This window comes from Ovis canadensis, chromosome 3, assembly GCF_042477335.2.
Source record: "Ovis canadensis isolate MfBH-ARS-UI-01 breed Bighorn chromosome 3, ARS-UI_OviCan_v2, whole genome shotgun sequence".
In the NCBI taxonomy this organism is placed as follows: domain Eukaryota; kingdom Metazoa; phylum Chordata; class Mammalia; order Artiodactyla; family Bovidae; genus Ovis; species Ovis canadensis.
In genome coordinates this window covers 107,639-125,229 of record NC_091247.1, presented here as the reverse complement: position 1 = coordinate 125,229, position 17,591 = coordinate 107,639, and the positions used below count along the sequence as shown (strand labels likewise).

The following is a 17,591-nucleotide window of genomic DNA, read 5'->3' as shown; positions in this document are numbered from 1 at the left end:
TATTGTTGTAAAGGGGTCACTTCTCCCTAATTTAATCAGTGATTCAAATCCCAGCAGAGCTTCTCTTGGCATTCAGCATGTCAATTCTGTGGGACAGTAAATATCCGACAATAGCAAAAGCAGCTCAGGGTGGAGTGATCGGCCCCACTGTGTGTCAAGGCTCACTATGAAGCTACCACAGTGAAGATCGGAAAGACGGGTGGACGTGTGGAAGGGCCTGTGCTGCGCTTTCCAAGGACGGTGGGCTTACGTGTCCACATGGGTCGACTTCAGGGAGGCGACGGCGAATGAACAGAACCGTGTGTGTAGCCTGGCGCTTTTCTCTGCACGTTTGGAGCACACATGGTATATTGTGTGTGCACATGTGTGTGGTGTCGATGGGAACGCACCCCAGACTTGTGATTGCGGTTGCCTGTCAAGGGTGATCATGGGCGATGGGACCTGACGCAAACCTGACGAGATGCCAGCAGTCTCCATCTTGAGTGGTGGACGCATGAGAGTCTGTTGTCTTATCCCCTTGCACTTTTCCAAAGTACAAATGAAAATGAGACCCGTTTCCTGATGGGGCAAGGGTTGTGTGTAGCCGCCCTCATAGCCTGGACCCACTGGACTAATGAGGTGGCAGCAACCTAGAAGGTCAGAGGCTGCGGCTGCTGCCTGGCCTTGAGAGCTCATGCCGCCCCTGAGCCCTGGGTTCCTCACCTGCGTGGCAGTGACCTGTCAGCTGGGGACGTGGGGAGCCCACCAGGCGGACCCCACTGGGCTGACCCCGCACAGCCCAGTGCTGGTCTCCTTGCCTTTGCTCGCCTTCTCTCCCTAGAGCTCCCTTTCCATTCTTGGTAGAGGCTCAGCCCAGCAGCCATGGCCCTTCTGGAAGTTTCTTTGGAGGCCCCTGGGCTGCCTTGCGTGTCATCCAAGGACCTGTGTGTGCACACACGTGTGCCTGGGCTCAGCCGTCTCTCCCTGGGCATGTGTGTGGGCGCTGGGGGCTATGGGATGCGCCTGGGTGCTCTCCCTCCCTTCCTCCGCAGATCCTGACTGGGGAGGACTGGAATGCGGTGATGTACCATGGGATCGAGTCACAAGGTGGAGTCAGCAAGGGCATGTTCTCGTCTGTGTACTTCATTGTCCTGACGCTGTTTGGGAACTGTATCCTCTGTGGGCTGGGCAAGGGGGTAAGTGCCGCCTGGGTCCCTCTCCTCCTCCCCCACCATGGTGGGGTGGGAAAGGAGGACTCGGGGAAAGACATGAGCTTTTAGCCTGAGGGCAGCTGTTTGTTTTGTTTTCACTTCAATTTAAATTAATAATTAGGTTTTGGCACCAAGCTCTTAAAAAGCCTCCCCCAGGTAGAAATGAGTCTGCAGGGAAGCAGAAGGGAAGGTCTCGTGTGGAGGACGCTCCTCAGACTTGTGTCTGGAGTCGGGAGGGGGCTCTGCAGGGTCAGGGCAAGCCCAGCTGGGGAGGCTTTGCAGCAGGTGCCCCCATCCTGCCTGACTGGAGTGTTTCCCTGCGGCTGGACCCCACGGGGCACGACCTTCATCCTGCTCTCTGGGCATGGCAAGGCCTCTGGGTTGCCCGCGGCTTTGGGCAATGCCAGGAGGCAGCAGCTGACCTCAGTGTGCTGTCTCATGGGCCTGCTGCAGCCCTGCATAGGTCTATCCATGAGGCGGAACCCTGGGGTGTGGTTTCCCTTGAGCCCCAGGGTATTAATGCCTCCTTGCCAGACAGGGGGCCCTGAGCTACAAGGTCACCTACCCAGAGATTGCATCAAGGAGGCTAGGGGGCCGCTGTCTAGCAGCTGGGCTGGGCTGTGTCTGACGGGGGCTGACATGGCTGGAGGGTTGGGGGGTCGGGGGACACCCAGGAAGGAGGCAAGGCTGGCCAGGACCTGGGAAGATGTTGCATGGAGGAAGCCGTGGCCTGCCCGTGGGGCGCTGGGGCATAGACGTCCTTCCTTAGCTGGAGCCACCAGACACCCTACTGAATGTCTTCCTGGCCATCGCTGTGGACAACCTCGCCAATGCTCAGGAGCTGACCAAGGTGCGTGGGCGGGTGCACACCTGCGGCCCAAGGATGGGTGGATGGGGTCCGTCCATGCCGCTCTGGAGGGGCTGCGGCGCCATGAGGGGCCAGGCCCTGCGCTAGGAGCATGTGGCCGCTGTCCAGGGGCTCTCCTCAAGTCCTGGATATGCGGGGATGTGGGGGCACTGAAGAGGCAGGGGACACTGTGCCAGGAAGGGGGGTGACCGTGAGGGCCACTTCTGGGAAGTCAGGACCTGGGAAGGACGGCCAGAAAAACAGGAGGCCGCCTGGGAGCAGGAGGTGGCTCACAGGGGACGCAGCCCAGAGGCAGGCCTGGATGGTGGGGGTGTGGCTGCCCTGGGCTCAGGACTGAAGGGCACGGTGGCCTCAGTGTGTGAAGTGGCGGCTATGTCCTCTCAGAGAGCCATCGTGAGGTGGGCCTTAGGGTCTGAACACCCCAGAGGGCAGTGAGGGGACCCTGTGGTCATCCCCAGGAGGAGAGGGTCCCTTGTGTCCATCCCCAGATGGTGAGGGGACCCTGTGACCCTCTCTGGGAGGGGAGGGCACCCCTGTGTCTGCTCTCCTGTGTGAATGGCTGAGCTCGAGTGGTCCTGCCCTTGTGTGGTGCTGCCCTCGGATTCTGGGCCAGGCCGGTGGCTGGAGGAGCCGCTGGTGTCTGTTCCCAGCACATCTGCACCCAGCGGGGTGGCTTTCTCTGCAGGCTGTGCCCCGTGGGAGTCAGCTAATAGTCATCTCGCCCCCTGAGCCTGTGGGGGACGTGATCACACACGTCTCCCCGTGGCATCCCTCCGGATGGTGCAGTGTCCTCTCATGCTGTCTGTCCCGGATGGTGCAGGCCGCCCGCCGTTTCAGCCTCAGGCTGGCGCTTTGACAAGCCTGGCTGCTGGCATGAAGGGGCTGTGGTTCGGAGGCCTGAGGACTCTCTGACCCTCATGGGCACGCACCTGCTATCAGCGTGCGTGTGGCTGGGAGCACGCCTGTGGGCTCGCCCCACTGTCCCTGACAGCCACCCACTCAGTCCTGCACGTCCCGAGACTCTTAACGCTGCCCCTGCTCTGGGGCTTGACTGGGGTCTCCCCTGGGGAAGCTGGGCTCTGGACGTCTCTGCAGGCCGCAGAGGCTCTGGCGTCCGTGTGCTCCTGGCCCTGCCTCCCCACCTGGCCCCCTGGGAAGAATGTTCCCCCAGGGGCTCATGGGTACGCCCGCCTCTGCCTCCGCTCGACTGGGCTGGGCTGTGCCTGTGGGTCTGGACTCCTCCCTTCCTCTGAGGGTCGGGAATCCCCCTGGCCTGCCTATTAGGGCTGTCAGTCAGTTGGACTGAATCTCGCAATCCAGGAGCGGCTGGAGAGTGGCCCAAGCCCCTGGCTGGGGGGGCTGGTGCAGCCACAGAGCGCTTCTGGCATCAGGATTTCTGGAGCCCCGTGAACCAGGGGTGCTCAGCAGCCTTGGTGATCTGGCACCAGCTGTCCTGAGCTTGAGGTCAGAGCTCTCACTGCCCCTTCAGGGTTGTCAGTGGGAGGACATACTGACAGGCTGTGTCCTGGGGCCCTGTGTCCGTGCCTGGGCACCCTGGGTGGTGGCCCCTTTGGACAGATTGCCCTAACTCAGGGGTCCTCTCCCTTTCGGAGGCGGAAGTGGAGGCCTGTTCGAGTCAGGCTCTGGGCACTCCTGGGCTGGCCAAGGGTCCCAAAGAGTGGGGCTTGGTGCTCCCTCCTCTGTGCTCCCACTAATACACGGCGGTGTCACTTGTTTTTGAAGTGGAAATGAACTCATGTCAAGTGTGTAGAACAGCCACTCGAGTGACTTGAGGGCCATGAGCCAGGGTGGAGCCTGGAGCTGGAGGAGGGGCGTCCCTTGGGGGCTTCGCGGTGGGCCTGGTTCCGCTGCCCTCTTTGGCCCTGAAGCCGGAAGCTCTCTTCTCTATGGTGGGAAATGTACAGACAGCTCACAGGGGCTTAGTTGCCATTACTGTGCCCCTAAAAGCAAATTCAAGGATGTTTGGGATGTGTTGGGAATGCCAGCTTCCAGAGGAGCCAGGTGGGCCTGGGGCTGGGGTCTTGAGGGAAATAAGGGTGGTCCCAGTGATGTAGCTGGACCACACGGAGACTTGTGGGCCTGTAGACTCAGCCTAGAGCTCTCAGCCTAGAGATCTGAGGAGCAGAACGTTTTGGTTTTGCCTGGTGACGTGGGTTCGGGGCTGGAGGGTCCGTCCTCTTCTGCATGGAGTGGGCAGAGGTGGGCCAAGGCGTCTGCTCAGGCGTCACATGCTGGCCCGGAGGCAGAGAGCCTCGGGGCTCTTCTCCAGGAGCTCAGTGAGGAATCCAGCCCATGGTCAGGCGCAGTCACCGCCAGGGATGGGTGGTCGGAGGTGACCTGGTGGGTCCGGGTGGGGAAGCTCTGAGGTTTTGAGGTGGCCCTGCTAGACACTCCTGGGGAGGGCTTCCGTGGGCGGTGCTGAGGGGCACCCGGGCTCAGGGCGGCCAGCTGCCCCTTGCGCTGGCTCACTGCTCTGGGGCAGAGACGGACTTCGTTCCAGTGAGGCAACTGCTGGGGGCAGGCAGGAGGGGGAGCAGGTGGGAACAGAGAGGTGGGTTTGCATTTCGCCAGAATGAGGCTGACACGCGGGAATGTGTTCCTGGGCTGGAGCTCCAGAGCGGTGCTGTCAGCGGTGAGCATGTGGGGAAGGGTGCTGACTGGGAACTGTTGCCTGCAGAGATGGGCATAGCAGGGGTGTCTGGAGCCTGGGGGGGCCGTGCTGAGGCAGGAGCCAGCTGTCTGGCCTGTGGCTCAGAGGGCGGGAAGGACTCAGAGGCTCTAGGAGGAAGAGCTGGCGGCGCGAAAGGAGGTCAGGTGGGGCTGGGGCTTCTGTGGGGTCTCAGAGTGGACACAGCACTCTCAGCTAGCTACCCTTTCCTGTCTGTCCAAACAGGACGAAGAGGAGATGGAGGAAGCGGCCAATCAGAAGCTTGCTCTGCAGAAGGCGAAAGAAGTGGCAGAAGTCAGCCCCATGTCTGCCGCGAACATCTCCATTGCCGCGTAAGGCCCTAGGAGTGGTCACGGGGTGGTGGCAGGGCTGCTGCAGAGCCCAGCTCCTCCTGGGGCTTCTAGGGAGGGGCCCTTGCCTTGACGGGAGCCTCTCAGGACACAGTCCTCCCCAGGAGCCGAGATGGGCCTTTGAGCAGAGACAACCAGGTAGAGCCTCTGGCTGCTCCCTGCTGGGATGAGAGCAAGGTGTTGGCAGTGCTGTGGGTGGGGGTGGCCTGCTGAAGGCGGTCCCCCTGTACAGTCCTGGGCGGCTCCAAGGAATTAGTCTGTCTGACTTAGGCTCAGTTTTCCATAAATGTGCTTTGTGAGGCGAAAGATTCAACATGGTACTTTAGCAGCCCAAGAGTCTTAGCAGTTTCCCAAAGTACCTTTGAGATTTTGGTGTTGGGACAGAGGTCAAGAGGTGGCCTCTCTGATGAGAGGAGGTCAGGTGGGGCTGAGACTTCTGTGGGGCCTCCAGGCGTGTTGCAGGAGCACCGCTGCTGTGCTATGGGCTTCAGGTTGGGGCAGAGCAACCAGCCCAGGGCCGGAAGCTGCAGTGGCCGGGGGAGCTTGGCTCCCGGGGAGGAGGCAGGAAAGTCTGGCCCCGTGTCTGGTCACTGGGTGACCGCAAGAGAGCACAGGAGGGTTGGGGCCAGACCGAGTCCACCTGGAGCCTCCAGTCTTGCCTCCAGCCCCACGCTCACCACCCTCCCAGCCCCTCGGGCTCCCGGGGCTGACCCATGGGCCCTCGCTCTGAAGCTGCGCCCCTCTGCTGTGCTGACTGAGGTCAGAGGGCCGGGGCAGCCTCAGGCCCTTCCGTGGTGAGGCAGGCGTCAGTGCTGAGAGCTCTGGTGGGGGTGAGTCTCTGGAAGTGTGCAGATGCGTGGGTGAGGCAGGTGTCAGCGCTGAGTGCTCTGGTGGGGATGAGTCTCTGGAAGTGTGCAGATGCGTGGGTGAGGCAGGTGTCAGTGCTGAGTGCTCTGGTGGGGGTGAGTCTCTGAAAGTGTGCAGATGCGTGGGTGAGGCAGGCGTCAGTGCTGAGTGCTCTGGTGGGGGTGAGTCTCTGGAAGTGTGCAGATGCGTGGGTGAGGCAGGCGTCAGTGCTGAGTGCTCTGGTGGGGGTGAGTCTCTGGAAGTGTGCAGATGCGTGGGTGAGGCAGGCGTCAGTGCTGAGTGCTCTGGTGGGGATGAGTCTCTGGAAGTGTGCAGATGCGTGGGTGAGGCAGGCGTCAGTGCTGAGTGCTCTGGTGGGGATGAGTCTCTGAAAGTGTGCAGATGCGTGGGTGAGGCAGGCGTCAGTGCTGAGTGCTCTGGTGGGGGTGAGTCTGTGGAAGTGTGCAGATGCGTGGGTGAGGTTCGTCTTAGCAGCTCGGTCTCGCTTGGAAGCCACAGGGCCATGGCCTGTTTTCTAGGAGGGCACTTGCAGAGGGCCTGTCTCTAAGGTGACCAGAGGTGGTGGCCTGTGTGGGAGAAGAAGCAAAGGGAGGTCCCAGGCCCTGGGAGTGAAGACGGGGGGCAGGGCCTGCAGGGAGTGAAGGCAGGAGGCAGGGCCTGCCGGGAGTGAAGGTGGGGCGGGGGCAGGGCCTGCAGGGAGCCAGGCAGGACACAGCTGCCCCTGCTCCACCAGCTGCTGGGGCCTCGGTGCCCAGTTGTCCTGAAGTCATGTTGTCTGGCCAGCGCACCTGCTCTGTCTGCTTGGTCCTGGGCTTACAGCGACCGTGGGGACTCCCTGTCACAGCCTCTTCTCCCACACTGTGTAAGCTGCTGGCAGTCTGCGTGGAGGATGTGGCGGTAGCTGCGCGGTGTATCCGCGTGGGCCTTGTGTGGTTTCTGTGTACCGTTTGCCTTCAGGCTTCTCTGGAGGGGAGTGCGATGTCCTGTGTCCCCTGCTGCTGGCCAGGGCTGCCCGCTCCTTGGGAATGTGCGGCAGGGTGTCCACCCCCACCTGGGCAGAGGCCCCAGAGAGGTGGGGCCTCCCGCACAGCCACAGGGAGCTTGTCCGGACACCAGAAAGGGAGGGCTGGACGCTCTTCCTGTTTCTCCGCCCCCGCCCTGTTCAGGACGCTGCTGTGCAGGAACCAGGCTATGGCCCTGTGTCCCCAGGGCCTGGGGGACACTTGGTGCTCCCCTCACAGCAGGCTCTGAGCTTGGTGCCGACCTGTCCATGCCGCAGCCAACCTGGGGTGTGTTCAGGAGCTGGCCCCTGGGTCCTCCTGTGGGTTCTGCAGGCCCGCCCAGGATGCAGCTTTGGGTCCTCAGATGCACGTACAGGGGCTCTGATGTGACCCCCCGAGGTCCCGTTTCCTGGAGGAGGTCTGGCCTCAGGCATGGGGGTGGGGGTGAGGCCGCTGTGCGTGGCTGTTCATTTTCCTCCGTCCGCTGAGGCATCTGAGGGCGGGGCGTCCGTCTGTCCATCCGCCCGGCTCTCTGCTCCGCTGGCAGCACCAGCCTCTCACGGCCACTTCTCTGTCTGAGCTGCTGAGGTGGGGGCCCAGGGTGTCCCCCGCCAAGCCTGCTCCCCAGGCTGTGCTGTGCGGCTTGGGCGACGGGGCCTGGCGAGATGCGCTCTGTGGGCCTCGGGTGCTCGGCGCAGTTTTAGGGTCTCTGATGTTTGAAGGGCTCCTTGGACCTTGCCTGAGACTCTGCGCTGGCCCCTCCTGGGGGGGTGCCCGAGTCACTTGAGCCTCCGCGGGACCCCGGCGTGTGCGGCCGCAGGGGAGTCTTCTCAGGCTCGTCGGAGGGGGGACACTCAGGCCGACACGGCCGTCCGAGTTCTCGGCTGCCTCAGGGGCGCTGTGCCCGTGGCCCCTCCTGCACACGTGTTCATACTCACACCCACTCTTGATGTCCACGGTCTCAGTCACACTCACACACACTCCCAAGGTCGCACACTTGGTCATGCGCACTGCTGTGCTCACTCTCTTGGACACATGTGTCTCTCTGCATGCAGGGTCAGCAGGCCCGTGAGTAGTTCTGAGCTTCTCACATGTTTGTCGACTCAGCCTTGAGAAGGCAGAGTTGGGTACCCACCTGGTCCTCCCCTGGGGACGCTACCTTGCAGGGAAGTGACTGTAAAGAGATCTCTGGTTTCTCTCTATTGATTTTGCAAAAGCTTCTAGGAAGACACTCAAGGGAAGATGGGCTGGCGATGGAACCTGTTTGCTCCTGGGAAGGGTGGTGGTGAGTGGGAGGTAATGACTCAGAGCCTGGGCAGCCTTGGCTGGGGGCCAAGCACAGTGGTCAGGAAGCAGGGCCCAGGCAAGGCCGCAAGCAGGTAAGGCCCCTGTGTCAGCCGTCTCGGCTCTGTCTTGAAGGGGTTAGTGGTCCCCAGCGTTGGGGGATGGAGACACCAGGTCCTCCAGCCCAGGAGGGCTGTCGAGAATTGCATGGCGGGAGCTGCCTGCTCTTCCGGCCCTGCTGCCCTTCCAGGGGCGGTGGGCACAGAGCTGGGCTGGTCGGCTCCAGGTGACCTTCCTGCCCTCCAGCCATGGTGGCTGCTGCTCTGCTGGGCGTGCGCGCTCCCTCAACGTCTCCTTTATCCCGAGGTCTCGGCTGGTGTCGTTCTGACAGAAGCGCCCCTGGCCTCCGGCCTGGACGCACGCTGCGCCTCTGCCCTGACCCGGCGCGGCTCACGCGTGTTCTGGCATCTCTCAGGACTCTCTCTGGTGGTCTCACTCCTGTTCTGTTCTGTTTCTTGCATGTGCAGTTTTGTAAAGCAAACTCGAGGTACTGTAACTCGCAGCTCATCTGTCTCCAGCGTAAACTCACCGTGAGTCTCTGCTACAATTTCCATCTGTGGCTTCATGATAACCACACGCCAACACCTTTGCCCCTAACTCTGCTTTCCCACTTCAAGTCATTCGCTTCAGGGGGCAGCTCCAGGACCACCCTCCGCGCCCCGCTGGGGACACAGGCGCACGCCCTGGCGCCCTCACATCCTGCTCAGCCCGCTCTCGGGATCAGGCTCTCCGAGCTCAGCCCCTGCTCCTCTCCTGGTCCGTCCTCTCTGCTGTCTGCCCCTGTGCGGTCACTCTGGCATCTTGAGCGGGTCTGCATTTCCTCAGGTGACCACCACGGGGAGCCGCTGGGCTGTCTCCTTGCAGCTCCTGTGAAGTAGAGGGTCCTCAGGGGCTCAAGGCATATGTGGGGCCCTCCTGCTCCAGCCTGCCTTACCTGGGAGAGGACGTCTCTGTGATCCTTAGGAAGTTCTAGCGAGAGCAGAGCTGCTGCCTGTTTGCAAGGCTGCAGAGACAGGGAGAGCCTGAGGTGGGGCCACAGGAGCACTGAGGGGGCCCCACTGGGGGGGTGACACCAGTCTGACCGTCCCCAGGGGCTCTTCCTGCAGGTTAGAAGTCCCTGGGGATGGCCAGGTGCCCTCTCTGTGCCCTGGTGCTGACTGGCGCTCCTGGGATCCCTGAGCTCCATCCCCCTGTTGCTGGGCAGCACAGAGCTGGGCTTGGTACGGCCACAAGAATGCAGAGCTGCTGGTTGTCGGGCCCCTGACGTCCACAGGGTAAGAGGCTGGGGCCCAAATGATTGACCCCAGTGTTGTTCCTGGGCTGCTTCTGCTTGTCACAGCTAGGGGTGACAGCTTCCTCAGCTTCCTCAAAGCAGGGCCATGCCACAGAGGCTCCTTCTGAGTCCTGTCAGCACGTGGCTGAACTCAGCTCTGCAGGCAAGCCGGGCTGGAACATGGTGGGGTGGCTCCTCCCTGGGCCTCCTTCAGGGAGGCCTTCGCCTGGGTCTGAGCCGCCTGCCACTCTGCATGGGGGGTCTCTTGTATGTCTTGAGCTGCTTGGGAACTTGGTGGAGAGGCATGGGGTGGGAGGCTTACTGGCCACAGTGTGCGTGTGTCAGGCAGAGCGGGCACAGAGAGGCCCGCAGGCAGCACCTCAGCAAGGCTCAGACCCAGAGGCACGTCCGGAGAGGAGCCGTGCTGCATGCTGGGTGGGCACAGCTAGTCCCAGGGGGCGGAGGCCCACAGTGGCAGCAGTCCAGCGGGGGCGGGGCTGGGCAGGTATGCAGGGAGCCTGGCCGCACTCTCTAGTCCAGCAGGCCACCCGCCTCTTCGTGGGCTTGAGCTGGTTCTTGGGCGGGACAGAGCTGTGTCTGAGGGTAAGGGTGAGGGCAGAGCCGTTCCTCCTGAGCCGCCACATGTCCCCATTATCTTCACTGCCGGCCTGTTTGTGTTCTGACAGATGGCACAGGCCACAGGGCTCACGGCTGCATCTGAGCAGGCCACCACCTGCTGCCCATATGGCTCAGAGTCCAGGTCCATCTCCGGCTGCTGGGCTGATGAGGAGGCTGACCAGTGGCTGGCTGTCAGCTCTCGTGGCCTCGGCACCTGGGGAACTCCCCCTGGTGGCTGTTGTCCACTGTATAAGGTTCAGTCTTGTTCAGAGTCGGACCCTTTGTTTTGATGCCAGCTGGGGATGGGGAGGTCCCCGGGGGCTCTGGGTTGAAGCCAAAGAAAGATAAGGTGGTCTGTTGCGAGGTGGCCTCGGGAACGGGGCAGCAGGTCAGGGCTTGGGGGGCAGCTAAGGTGTGGTCGGCAGATGGTCGGAGAGGCCAGCAGTTGTCCCTCAGGCGTCTCCTGCCTGCCCCCCTGCTGGGCCCCCAGGGACAGACAGCAGGCTCTGCTGCTCTCATACTCCTGGGAGCCCCCCTGGAAACGGCTCCCCGCCCTGAACCTGGACTGACCCCACCAAGGGCAGGACTAGTGTGGTGCTCCGTGGCTGCACCCAGAGCCCAGGGCCCTCGGGTGGTAGCTCTCGGTGGTGCTGTCCGTGCAGCTGGAGTCTGGCCAAGGCCTCACGTCTCCTTCAGACACTCTTTCCCTCTTGTCCTTGCACGCGTCCGGTCCTGGCTCCGTCAGTGACTTGCTGTGGACCTTGGGGGTCACAGCTCTGTGCTCAGTGTGCCGTGGGGACAAGAGGTGGGCGTGAGGGCTGGCCGAGGTGGCCAGATGCCACCTGATCCAGACGCCACGGGCATCCTTGTCTTGTGCTGCCCCAGGGGGTTCCAGGAACCTCCAGAGGGGAAGGACGAGACTGGCCTCTGAGGCAGTTTCCACTTGGCCGAGGTGGTGTTGGGGTTACCCACTCTGGGGTCTTGTCCAGTGGAAACTGCAGAGTGCAAGGGGCTTCCATGCACCCCGGGCTGTGGACCGCCCGCCCGTGATCGTGTGAGTGAGCTTGGCAGGTGGCCGCCAGGGCCTTCAGGAGCCTGTGCTGTGAGGGCTGAGCCCGGGCCACAGGCCATTCCTGGTGCCAGAGAGCTCTCAGCCTCTGTGGGGCCGAGAGAGAGGGGGTACTGGTGACCACAGAGGGGGTGTCCAGCCCCAGACCTGACGCTGGGTTCCTGGGCATTCAGCAAATGGTCACGGAGCTCAGTGGCAGCTGCCCAAACGGGCCTGGCCAACTCAGGGAGCGTGCCTGCCCGACTCCTGAGGGCCAGCTGTCCCAGGGCCCCTCACTGCCTGGGCCGCTCTCCCCTCTGCTCCTGATGACCCACCTCTGCTTGAGATCCCTCTCAAACACCCTCTGTGTGCTTCTGGCCCGTGGCGTTCCTCCTGGAGGGAGAGATGGAGAAGCCCCTCCTTAGGCGGCTCCCGCCCAGCGCCACTCCCTTTGGATGCTGCCCTCCTCCTCGCCCCATTTTGGCCCTCCTGGCAGGTGGCACCTGCCCGAGAAGCCTGTCTGCCACCTCATGCTAGTGCCTGCCACTCCCGCTGCCCTGCGTCCCTTGTGCCCCCGGCCTGGGCCCCACCTCAGGTGAGGCTCTCACAGTCTGCGGGCTGCCCTACAGGGGGCACAGGGACGAGGTCTGTCGCCCCGGGTATCTGCCACCGACTCAGCCCATCCACTCTGCCGGGCTGGCCAGGACTCCTGCCGCCTTCTTCCCTCCTCTCGCCCTGCGTCCCTGCGTCCTCTGCCATCCGTCCATCGCTCTGTGTCCATCAGTGGCTCCCCCTGTGAAGCAGAGAGGCGGGAGGCAGCGCAGGGGGCTCACAGGGGCGGTTTCCCCACAGCAGGCAGCAGAACTCGGCCAAGGCGCGCTCGGTGTGGGAGCAGCGGGCCAGCCAGCTGCGGCTGCAGAACCTGCGGGCCAGCTGTGAAGCGCTGTATAGCGAGATGGACCCCGAGGAGCGGCTGCGCTTCGCCACTTCCCGCCACCTGCGGCCCGACATGAAGACGCACCTGGACCGGCCGCTTGTGGTGGAGCCAGGACGGGACGGGGCGCGGGGGCCCGCGGGCGGCAAGGCCCGGCCCGAGGGCGGGGAGGCCGGCGAGGCTGCCGACCCGCCGCGCAGGCACCACCGGCACCGCGACAGGGACCGGGACAAGGCCGCAGCCCCGGCGGGGGAGCCGGACAGGGCGGACGCCCCGAAGGCGGAGGGCGGGGACGCGGGCGCCCGGGAGGAGCGGGCGCGACCGCGCCGCAGCCGCAGCAAGGAGGCCGCAGGCCCCCGCGAGGCCCGGAGCGAGCGGGGCCGCGGGCCGGGCCCGGACGGCGGCCGGCGCCACCACCGGCGGGGCTCCCCGGAGGAGGCCGCGGAGCGCGAGCCCCGGCGCCACCGCGCGCACCGGCACGCGCCGGAGCCGAGCCGGGAGGGCGCGCCCGGGAGCAAAGGCGAGCGGCGAGCGCGGCACCGCGGCGGCCCCCGGGCCGGGCCCCGGGAGGCCGAGAGCGGCGAGGAGCCTGCCCGGCGGCACCGAGCGCGACACAAGGCGCCGCCCGCGCTCGAGGAGGCGGAGAAGGAGGCCGAGGCGGAGGACAGGGACAAGGAGCCCCGGAACCACCAGCCCAGGTGAGTCGGCGCGGGGCGCGCGCGCGGGCCGGGCGCGGCCCCGGGAGGGGACGGTCCGCCCTGTTGGTGCCGTGTGAGAAGTCCTTTCACCCGCGTGCTGGGGAGCTTGGCTCAGGGAAATTTCGCCTGGTCTAAGGGGCCCAGGGGCAAGGGAGGCTTAGGGCCAGGTCGTTGGCACTGGTTTGGAACAGGAAGACTTGGAAAGAACAAGGTGACCCAGAGAGAAGAGGAAAACGGGGACCACTGTGAAGGAAGGAGGGTCAGGAGAGCCGGGGGGTGGGGGGGGACTCCAGGCTAATGGTGTGATGGAAGCGGGCTGGGCTGTGTGCCTCAGCCAGAAAGGACCCCGCCCTGTTCCCTCCCCAGGCCAGCCAGCCTGGCCCCCCGGCTGGGACAGGATTCCCAGGGTGACTGGGAGAGCCTGGGGGTAACAGGGGCTGCTAGGCTGAGACCAGCAATCTCCACACTTGCCAACAGGTCACAGACCGCCCAGAACTCTCATAGTCAGAGGCTGCAGCTCAGAATCAGCCCCACCTAGGCAGTGTCTGCGTTTGCAGAGCTCTGTGCGTGGCTCTGGTGGGGCCCCAGGTAGGGTGGCTTAGGGTAACACCCTCTTCCAGGCTTCTTCATTCTGCCAACAGTTCTGTTAGGTACACATAATGTGATGTCAGCCATGCCTGGCCTTTTGCCAGGGAACAGGTGAGTCAGCTGCAACCCTACCTTTCAGATCCCCAAACACAGAATGTTCAGGATGATAAAAATCAGAACAGAGGAGGTGGTCAGGGATTTATTTGATCAGGATAGGGGTTTAAGAAGCTGGGTTTTGCAGATAGAACAGGAGTTTGGGGCTGCGTCACTCTGACGAGCATCATTGGTTGCAGGGAGTCGCACTGTGACCTGGAGGCCAGTGTGGTGACTGGTGTGGGCCCTGTGCATGCCCTGCCCAGCACCTGTCTAGAGAAGGTGGAAGAACAGCCTGAGGATGCAGACAATCAGCGGAACGTCACTCGCATGGGTAGTCAGCCCTCGGATCTGAGCACCGCTGTGCATATTCCAGTGACGCTGACCGGGCCTCCCGGCGAGACCACGGCTGTTCCCAGTGAGTATCTCCCCGCAGCAGCTGGGCAGGGCCCCCCTCGTGTGGGCCCGGTTTGTGCTCCTTCTCCCCCTCCTGCTCCACAGCGGCTGCCGGGGGACAGAGCTTGCCTCTGAATTGCTCGCAGCGGAGCGTCCCTTTGCCTTCCAGGGCCCCAGAGGAGCGCCGTCACTGTTACATGTCACTTAAGCCTTAGTCCCCTCCCTTCCAAAAATACTTGCCAGTTCCCAGGTAAGTGCCAGGCCTGCTGTTAGTGCAGAGGCCCAGCAGGAGGGAGCGCGACTGGCTGTCCTTATGGGGCCCAGAGTCCCGTCGGGAAGACAGACCACAGTGTGGTTACAGCTCTCCACAGTCGCACCGACGCTGCCAGGAACTGTGGCCACAGACCAGACTGAGGCTGGGAGTTAGCAGGGGAGAGGAGGGGGGTCTCAGGGTGGTGGTCTTCCATGCTGCATGGTCCCTGCTCTGCGGTTCCTCCCGGGCCTTTGCTTGAGGTCCTGAAGGAGCGGCGGTCCCACAGCTGACCATGTTCAGGCACTGAACGCACAGGGTAATGAAAATGCCAACCTCCCGGTTTCAAAGACTAGCCCCTCACACTATGCGCAAGAGCACCGGTGTTTCGTGAGCACCAAGAATAGAGAGAGCATTCCCAGGGGCAGAGCTGACGCGGAGTTCCAGATGAAGATACAGTCGCAGGCAGCCCCAGATGCTGCCGCCTGCCTGCGCGTGTGCAAACCTGCCCACACACAGACGCGAGCACACACACGCTCTCTCCCCTGGGGTGCTCTCCCCTGGGGCCGATGGACCCGAGCCCTGTGCCGGCTGTGACAATGCGGTTGGATGCTCTGGCTGGTGAGCCTTCCCGTCCTCACTGTTTCCTTGGAAGAAAGCTTGCCCTGGTCCCCTGTGTTGTCTCACCTCCCAAGGTGGTAGTGTGTGTGTTTTCCCAGACTCCCAAAATGAGCCCCTGGGTATGATTCTTTCTGGATTAGCTTGAGGGTCCCACCTGGCTTTCGTCCACAGAAACCTGGGTGTGGCCCCTGCTCCCTGACCCCGGCAACCGCTGACCTTTTTTCACTGTGCCTTTTTACATTTGCCTTTTCCAGAATGTCATATAGTTGGAATTGTATAGTATGTAGCCTCTTCAGATTGCCTTCTTTCACTTACCATGTTCATTTAAGGTTCCTCCGTGTCTTTTCATGACTTGATAGCTCATTTCTTTTTTGTGCTGAATAATATTTGGTTGTTGGGGTGGACCACAGTTTATTTATCCATCCGTCTGTTGAAGGACACCTTGGTTGTTTGGAAAATTGGCTGTATCACTTTACATTCCCACCAATAACTGAGAATTCCTATTGCTTCACATTCTTCTCCAACAGTTGGTACTGCCCATGTTTTGAATTTTCTCCACTCTAATGTGTAATGATATCTCATTTATTAGCTTATAATTCCTTAATAACATGATGTTGGCATCTTTTAATATGCTGATTTAATATCTGTGTATCTTCTTTGGTTCAGTTCAGTTCAGTCACTCAGTCGTGTCTGACTCTTTGCGACCCCATGAATTGCAGCACGCCAGGCCTCCCTGTCCATCACCAACTCCCGGAGTTCACTCAGACTCAACGTCCATCGAGTCAGTGATGCCATCCAGCCATCTCATCCTCTGTCGTCCCCTTCTCCTCCTGCCCCCAATCCCTCCCAGCATCAGAGTCTTTTCCAATGAGTCAACTCTTCGCATGAGGTGGCCAAAGTACTGGAGTTTCAGCTTCAGCATCATTCCTTCCAAAGAAATCCCAGGGCTGGTCTCCCTCAGGGTGGACTGGTTGGATCTCCTTGCAGTTTTCTTTGGTTGGGTGCCTATTAATATCTTTTGTCCACTTGTAAATATTTTATTTGAAAAAAATTGTAGAGACTTAATTTTTTAAAGAGCAGTTTAAGTTACAGAACAAAATTGGGAGGAAGGTACCAAGATTTCCATATACTCTGTGCCCCACACATGCAGTAGCCTCCCTATTACTCATCAGAATGGTGCTTTTTTTTTTTTTTCTAACCAAAGATGAACCTACATTGACGCGTCATAATCACTCAAAGTCTATAGGTTACATTAGAGTTCACTCTTGGTATTGTACATTCTGTGGCTTTGGACAAATGTATAATAGGACATAGCCGTCATTGTATGGCCACACATACAGAATGTTTTCAGTGCCCTGAAAACCCTCCGTGCTGTGCCTGTTCATCTGCCCGTGACTCCCGCCACTGACCTTCTCGTCGTCCCCACTGTTCGCCTTTCCCAGAATGCCATGTGGCTGGACCCATGCAGTATGTGGCTTCTTCAGATTGGCTTCTTTCACTTACCAGCGTGCAGGTTAAGGGTTCTCTGGGTCTTTTCATGGCCTGATAGCTCATTTTTTTTTTTTTTTCAGTGCTGAAGAACATTCCATTATTTTATTATTCAGGGCTTCCCAGGTGGCTTAGCTGGTGAAGAATCCGCCTGCAATGCGAGAGACCTGGGTTCAACCCTGGGTTGGAAAGATCCCCTGGAGAAGGGAACGGCTTCCCACTCCAGTATTCTGGCCTGGAGAATCCCATGGACTATATAGCCCACGGGGTTGCAAAGAGTCAGACATGACTGAGCGACTTTCACTTCATTTCAGCGTTCCATTATCTGGATGCACCTTAGTTTATCCATTCAGCTACTTGAGAACATCTTGGCTGCCTCCAGATTTTGGCAGTATGAGTAAAGCTGCTATAAACATCTGTGTGCACATTTTTGTGTGGACATAAATTTTCAGCTCCTTTGGGTAAGTGCTAAAGAGGACGATGGTTGGTTCATATGGCAAGAATATATTTAGTTTTGAAGAAACCACAAAACTGGCTGTACCATTTTGCATTCTCACCAGCAGTGAATGAGAATTTCTGTTGCTCCACGTTTCGACAGCATTTGGTATTGCTAGTGTTCCGGAATCTGGCCATTCTAATTGGTGTGCAGTGGTATCAGATTGTGTTGGTTTTCATTTCCTTGATATCACTTGCTGTGGAACATCTTCGTATGCTTACCTGCCCTCTGTCTACCTTCTTCTGTGAGATGTCTGTTAAGGTCTTTTGCCCATAGTTTATTCAGGTAGTCGTTTTCATTGTTGCGTTTTAGGAGCTCTTTGTATATTTTAAATACCAGTCTTTCATCTGATGTGTCTTTTGCAAACATTTTCTCTCAGTTTGTTGCTTGTTTTCTGATTCTATTGATGTCTTTTATAGAGCAGAAGTTGTTAATTATCTCCTAGGAATGTTATTGGAAAATATCCTGATGCTAGGAAAGACTGAGGGCAAGAAGAGAAGGGGCAACAGAGGATGAGATGATTGGATGGCATCACTGACTCCAGAAGATAGTGAAGTCTGCAGTCCATGGGAAGCCTGACCTTCACTATCTCCTGGAGTTTGCTGAAACTCATGTCTACTGAGTCAGTGATGCCATCCAATCATCTCATCCTCTGTTGCCCCCTTCTCCTCTTACCCTCAATCTTCCCCTGGTAGCTCAACTGGTAAAGAATCTGCCTGCAATGCAGGAGACCCCAGTTTGATTCTTGGGTCAGGAAGATCCCCTGGAGAAAGGATAAG

The 17,591-nt window shown here is 60.4% G+C and overlaps 1 protein-coding gene across 1 annotated transcript in view; it reads left to right on the top strand.

Moving 5' to 3' along the window:
• Positions 1-17,591, top strand: part of CACNA1B (calcium voltage-gated channel subunit alpha1 B) — a 213,547-nt gene that overhangs the window by 117,164 nt on the left and 78,792 nt on the right. The window contains exons 16-20 of the mRNA XM_069579582.1: positions 1,032-1,149; positions 1,973-2,040; positions 4,973-5,079; positions 12,101-12,880; positions 13,762-13,979. Coding sequence (XP_069435683.1) covers positions 1,032-1,149; positions 1,973-2,040; positions 4,973-5,079; positions 12,101-12,880; positions 13,762-13,979 — 1,291 coding nt within the window. The remainder of the gene's footprint in view (positions 1-1,031; positions 1,150-1,972; positions 2,041-4,972; positions 5,080-12,100; positions 12,881-13,761; positions 13,980-17,591) is intronic.